At 42.9% G+C, this 7,015-nt stretch overlaps 1 protein-coding gene and 1 long non-coding RNA gene across 3 annotated transcripts in view; one reads left to right on the top strand and one right to left on the bottom strand.

The window, feature by feature from the left end:
- LOC126504105 (uncharacterized) overlaps positions 1-7,015 on the top strand; it is a 37,848-nt gene that overhangs the window by 15,758 nt on the left and 15,075 nt on the right. Inside the window, exon 2 of one of the 2 annotated variants that reach the window (XR_007592500.1) lies at positions 6,441-6,598. The exons of the other annotated variant lie outside the window; for it this stretch is intronic. This is a non-coding gene — a long non-coding RNA (uncharacterized lncRNA). The remainder of the gene's footprint in view (positions 1-6,440; positions 6,599-7,015) is intronic. 2 annotated transcript variants of the gene reach the window in all.
- Positions 464-1,340, bottom strand: LOC126504104 (60S ribosomal protein L7a-like). The gene has a single exon (XM_050146141.1). The coding sequence runs from the start codon at positions 1,314-1,316 to the stop codon at positions 516-518; it is 801 nt and encodes a 266-aa protein (XP_050002098.1). The 5' UTR covers positions 1,317-1,340; the 3' UTR covers positions 464-515.

Here is a 7,015-nt window from a genome sequence, read left to right as displayed (position 1 = left end):
CTCTCTCTCTCTCTCTCTCTCTCTCTCTCTCTCCTTCTCTCTCTTTCCCTCTCTCTCTGTCCCTCCCTTCACCTTTCCTCCTCCATAACCCCCTGAATAAACTTCAACCTCACCCTGCTATCCATGTTTCTGTCTTCTGCCTGCCCACCATGTGTCTCCCTGCCTGGGACCAGCCACTGCTCAGGGACCAGCAGCCATCTCTGCCTGGGGCCCACTGTCTGCTGCCACATGGCCCGCCACCACTGCTCTGAGACCAGCAACCATCTCTGCCTGGGACTGGCTGCTCCCAGGGCCCTGGCCCGCCACCACCACTCAGGCCACTGCTCTGGGACTGGCAGCCATTTCTGCCTGGGACTGGCTGCTCCCAGAGCCCGCTGCCTGTCACCACATGGCCCACCACCGCCATTTGGGACCTACAGCATTTCTGCTGCCTACTGCTACGGGGATCTTGCAGCATTTTTTTTTTTTTGGAAGTTTTATAATTATATTTATGTACAGAAAACTCAGCAGTACATTTAACCCAGTTTAGTGGCGAGTTCTTTGGCCTTTGCCTTTTCCAGCTTGGCAATTCGAGCCACAGATTTAGGACCCAGGACGTTGCCTCCCCAGTGGCGGCGGATCTCACCATATCTGTCGTTGTAATTGGTCCTAATAGCTTCCACCAGCTTGGCCAGAGCACCCTTGTCTTCCGAGTTAACCTGTGTGAAGGCAACAGTGGTGCACGTCTTCTTATGGACCAGACGCCCCAGCCTGGCCTTTCCCTTGATGATGCAGTAGGGGACCCCCATCTTGCGACACAGAGCAGGCAGGAAGACCACCAGCTCAATGGGGTCTACGTCGTGGGCAATCACCACCAGCTGAGCCTTCTTGTTCTCTACCAAAGTGGTGACTGTATTGACGCCCGCTCGAAGGACAGGTGGTCTCTTAGTCGGGACATCCCCTTTGCCGGCAGCTTTCTTCTCAGCACGGGCCAGCAGCCTCTGCTTCTTTTCCTGCTTGGTCTCTGGCCTGTACTTGTGGGCAAGTTTAAGCAACTGGGTAGCTGTTTGCCGGTCCAGGGCCTGGGTGAACTGGTTAATGGCAGGAGGAACTTTGAGCCACTTGTAGAGGATGGCCCTCTGCCGCTGCAGCCTAATGTAGCGGGGCCATTTGACGAAGCGCGTGAGATCTCTCTTGGGCTGGATGTCCTGCCCAATGCCGAAGTTCTTAGGCCTCTTCTCAAACAAAGGATTCACCACCTTCTTCGCCTCCTGCTTCTTCACGACGGCGGGGGCCAGGGCCACCTTCTTCCCCTTGGCCTTCTTTCCCTTGGGCATCTTGCCGGGCTGGAGGAGAGAGAGCTTGCAGCATTTTTTAAAAAAGAACAACACCCATTTTCTCAGGCCCTATATTGCCTACTTTTTACTGAAGACAACAAGAAGATACTTGGTTTCCAAAGAGCAATAACCCCGCTGTTATTGCAGGATGCCAACAAGCACACAGCCCAGAGTTTGACCCCAGCATGGAATAAACCAAGCATAGTGGCTCAGGATGATAATCCCAGCACCAGAGAGACGAAGGATGGGAAATTCATGACCCATCCTCCACTACAGGTTGAATTTGAGGCCAACCTGGTCTACAGGAGGCCAAAAGAAAGAACAGAGAGGAAAGAAACAGACAAGAGAGAAACAGATAAAGTGTTCCGGATGGAAAAGGCTCATGAAGTGCCAGGCAGCATTCAGAAGAAGAACAAACTGACCACATTCTGGTGAGATTTCTAAACCCAAGGACTAGCAAGGAAATGTTAAAAGCTTCCAGATGATGTATTTACCCAAATGGAAAGATAAACAGGCCGGACTCAGATTTCTCATCGGCAGTGCAACAGTGATAGACATTTGAAAGAAAAGGCTGCAGACCAAGCTTCCTCTCTAAGCCAAGTTATCATTGTACTTATATAAAAAGCAAAAGACAGACATTTTTCCAGATATACAACAGAACAGAATAAACAGAAATGATATAGACACATACGCTCAAAGAAATTGGTTGAGAGGTACTTCAGCTGAATAAAAATTAAATTCAGAATAAAGATCTCAAAATAGCGTAAGAGAAAACATGTAGGAAACAGTAATAAACCCTAAATGAAGCACAATGCGTAGTTAAATCTAAATAAAGAATGCTAGTGTGGTTGCAGGCTGCCTTGGGAAGGTTAAGAAACCATTCTGGAAATGTAAACTCATTTTTTAAGATGGGAAAATAGACTGGATCTCAAATTTTGGAAACACTTGTTTTATTTTATGGGTGTTGGTATTCTACATGTAGTAACATGTGTGCTTGGTGCCCAGGGAAGCCAAAGGCTTTGGATCCCCTGGAGTTAGAGTTGTAGGGAGTTGTGAGCTACCCAGCCTGAATGCTGGGAACTAATCTGGATCATCTAAAGCAGTATATGTTGTTGTAGGAGCTGCGGGCCTCTTCCCACAGCCCGGCTCCTGCAGTGGCTAGCTTTACACCAGAAATAACAACACACAAATTGTATTCATTTAAACACTGTTGGCCTATTAGCTCTAGCCCTTACTGGCTAATTCTGATATCCCAATCAACTCATCTCTAATAAACTGTGTAGCACTGGTCTTACCAGGAAAGATTCAGCATGTCTGACCTGGCGGCTTGCTTCATCGCGTGCATCTGCCCGGGAGAGGGGAGCATGGCCTCTGAGCTCAGTTCCTCTTCCTCCCAGCATTCTGTTCTGTTTACTCCATTCACCTATGTTCTAAGCTATGAGGCCAAGCAGTTTGTTTATTACTTAACCAATGAAATCAACAGATTGATATATGACACTCCTACATCAATGTGTCTGTAACTGCTGAGCCATCTCTCCAACCTCTCAACTTTTGGTGCTTTAAGTGGGATGGGACAAGCAATGTGTGTATAAGAGAGAAAAAATGGAAGAAGCTGACAGGGCACATGACTTGGTAGAATGCTTGCCCAGAATGAACAAAGTCCTGAATCTGATCCATAGAGGCACATAATTCAGCTAGGTGGTGGACACCTGGGTCCCAGAAGTTGAGAGGTAGAGGCAAGAGGCTCAGTAGTTCAAGGTCATCTTCTAATACATAGCTAGTTCAAATCCAACCTGGGATACATGAGACTTTGTCTCAAAAATAAAATAAAAGGATAAGCTAAAAATTAAAAGTGTTTAAAGAGGAGCACACTGGGACATACCTGTAGACTGGAGCAGGCAGAGCATGGGTTCAAGGACAACATGAGACAGATAGTGAGCTTTTGTCAATAAAACAAACTCAGGCAAAACATCAGGCCTATTCCTCAGTACCTCAGAATGTGACCTTCTTGGACATAAGTTCTTTACAATGATAAGTTGAAGTGAGGTCATTGGGATGGATCCTAACCCAGTAATGATTCATACATTTATAAAATGCTGACATTTGGCTACAAAGGCAGACACTGAAAGGAGGGTGTGGTTGTATTTCCAGAGAAACATCTGCAAACCCAAGACCAGTAGAGTCTGGTGAACACCAGACCCACCAGAGATGGAAGGATTCTTCTCCAGGGCCTGCAGAGGAACAGTTCTCTGTCAACACCTTCAGATTCCAGCCTCTAGTCTTGTTGTTTTAAAGCACCTACATGATGCATACTTGGTTAGGTTAGATCTTGGGCACCAATGCACAAGTGAGCAGGAATGCCTAGGACATCATCTAATAATAGAGATTTCAAGTACACACACATTAAATATGTCTGAAAAGAGACATTTTATAAGGGCAAAGAAGAACTCAAGGAAAACAATGTTTTTTGGTTACAAAACAGTGACACAGTGAAATATGTATGAAGTAAAAATGCTTGGAAGCAGAAGACTGTGATAAACTACTTCAGATAGGTAAGGGAGACCATTTCTCTTTCAGAAGCTGGCAGCTTGAATTGTCAAAAGGTAAATAAGGGGTAAAAAGGCCTTGAGGAAGATGACCAACATTGATGGGACACAGACAAGTTGCAAATAAAGCTTTGCAATTAAATCTTCAACTACTCGGAAATATAAAATAGAAAAAAATTTAAAAAGTCACTCAACAAGGGAAAAGTAACTCCCCTAACTCCCTTTTTCACAAGGTGTTTGTGCTGAGGGAGGGGTTAGCTAAGGATTGAATCTCCCTTGGTGTCTTATCATCTTTGGGGACATACTCAGGATTGTAGATTTCTTCTTTCAGTCTTCACTGCTCTTAAAAGGGTGTCTACTATACAGCAAGAAGGACTTGGCCCTTGGGAAGGCTCTGGTTAGGAACATCTGTGCCCACCTGGTCAGGTGGTAGCTACCTGGCTGCTGGGTTTGTGCTCCCTTGTCTTGACTCGGGAAGAACCTGGTGGTCCTGCTAAGGAGCTGACAGATCTTGGTCCTATTGCTATAACAAAATACTGTATTTTATAAACAACAGAAATTTATTTCTCAGTCTTCTGGAGGTTAGGAAGTCTACAGGGTAATTTAGTTAGGGGGTAATTTATGGTTCACAAGTGTAATAGAAATAGGTTAATTTAAGATATAAGAGCTAGCTAGAAATATGCTTAAGCTATTGGCCAAACTGTATTGCAAATAATATAGTTTCACTGTGATTATTTCGATTCTGGGTAGTCAGGAAATAAATGAGCAGTCTCTGCCTACAAACTGGTGCACCAACATTGGCCAACTGCATCCACATAAAACCTGAGAGAACTTGAAACAAAATTCTAGACAGAAAAAAAAACAGAGTTTATTGCAGCTTCTTGGAAGCTGCATCCACCCCCCATAGGCTCTGTTTGCTGGTGGTGAGCAGGGTCACAGCAGCTCCCATGAGAAAAGGCATACTGATTCAGGATAAGAAATGCCAGCTTCCTGGTTCAGCCATCATGAACTCTGGATTTTTCAGGAGGCTGAGCACTTGAATGGGGTTTGTAAGCAGTGTGTTACAAACTGCTTAATGGTGTGATATAGACCTGCTGCATACCTCGAACTGGGGTGGTGTACACAACTCATAGAGACAATGAACATGCCTCTGCCATGTTGGACTGGGCATAACCAAAAGGCAAAGCAACCTTAGTCCTAGCTATGCTGTTTAGCATTTCAAGAAGTGGTCCTGGTCAGAAAAGGATTACAGATATACAATAAAGACAGATTCAGATGAAAAAGACTTCTGAATAGGTCACAGTGTTAGATAAATGTATATAGACTGGGTAGAGAGAATAAAAAGAATATAGAAAGTTATAAAAGGAAGTAGATGGTTTTTAAGAGATAAGATCTTTAAAGAGAGAGAGTACAGACAGTCATATATTAACGGAGTAAAGAGAAATAAGCCACAAAAAAGAAAAAAAAGAAAAATAAGCTACATAAAGATGGAATATAAACAAAGAGTCTGGATTATGTATATTATTGTATTTTTTTGAATTTTTGACTGTGAATGAGCTAAGTAATTTCATTGTATGGGCTGCTAAGCTAAACCAACATATATACTTTAAATGTATCTTGACTTTAAAATTTGTATCTAAGGATTTGTTGCTTTGGAAAAGAGTTTCTTCTTTTGTTTCCACAGAGGATGAGAACCTGTGGATTCCTTCCAGACTAATGTGGTTCAATGGACCAAGACCCCTGAAAGGTCTCCGTAAACCTCTAAAATTCCTTTGCCCAACAAAAAGCAGGAAGCAGTTTGGAGAGAACTGTACCCAATTTCCTTAAATTATTGTTTATAAATATTTGTTGACATTTAAAGGCAGATATGACATAAAGATGAATACTTTACATTGGTATGGATCTTGGTGTATTGATGCAAACTTAAGGTCAACCTTGTTATATGTATATTTCTGCTCTTGATTAGGCTTTTGTGTTTGGACAGCTCGTTTAAAAATATAATGTATAATTATGAAATACAGGTTAATAGATAATCATTTATAATAGTAAAGCTTGTAGTCATATTAGTTAAGTTTTCTAGATGTACAGAGATATATTTTGGATTGATGTGGGAATGGTTTCTTATTAATAAAGAAACTGCCTTGGCCCATTTTATTGGATAGAAAATTAGGTAGGCGGAGTATACAGAAGAGAATTCTGGGAGAAAGAAGGTTAGGAGAGTCGCCATGATGCTCCCACTCCAGACAGACGCAGGTTAAGATCCTCTCTGGTAAGCCAGCTCATGGGCTACACAGAATATTAGAAATGGGTTAGAACAATATGTAAGAGCTAGCCAATAAGAAACTGGACCTAGCCGGGCCAGGCAGTGTTTGAAAGAATACAGTTTCCGTGTAATTATTTCGGGCATAAGCTAGCCATGTGGGCGGCCGGGTGCTGGGGGGGGGGGGGACGCAGCCCTGCCGCTCCTATTTCAACATTGGATGGATAGTTATTCTTCAAATCTTTCAAAGACTAACAGAATGTGATATAAGAAAACTTAGGATTTTTCATGACAATGAGACACATTTGTTCCTGACAGTACCAATCAACTTCAAGAGGATGATGGGCATTGAAGAGGCTCCTTAGGGAGTTGATAGCCATTTGGACAAGAAACTGCCCTTACCTGGACTTGATGGTATACTGTATGAACTGGTCATGCAGGACCCACAGAGAAATGACTGCTGGACTTGTCTAAAGGTGAGTTTGGGGTTCCTGCTTCATGAAAGAGCCTGACAGACAGTCTGCAGAATACACAAAAAAGTTACTGACAAACTGCCAATGTAAGTGGAACTGTATTTAAAATTTCCTGCTTCATGGAAAAGTCTGCTGGATACTATGGCCCTGTAGAATGAAGATTAGATGCTCCAATGTTACAGAAGCACTTAGTGTGACTGTCCAGGAAGCAAGATGTCTCTGTTAATTCTAGAGTTTTGGAAGTTGCTTACAATGCACTTCCTGTTTACTTAGGTAATATTATATCCTTCTGGAGTCTTTGATGGAGTTGAAGAATAGATAGTTATAGTTTTCCTTAGTTATGATAAAAGATAAAGTATATATATAAACTGTAATTCTTGCTTGATACCTGTTTTGTTATATGTAATTTTACTATGTTCA

Source organism: Alexandromys fortis, unplaced genomic scaffold, assembly GCF_014885135.2.
Source record: "Alexandromys fortis isolate MF-2015 unplaced genomic scaffold, M_Fortis_MF-2015_v1.1 scaffold_42, whole genome shotgun sequence".
NCBI classification, from domain to species: domain Eukaryota; kingdom Metazoa; phylum Chordata; class Mammalia; order Rodentia; family Cricetidae; genus Alexandromys; species Alexandromys fortis.
This window is presented reverse-complemented; position numbering and strand designations above follow the sequence as displayed.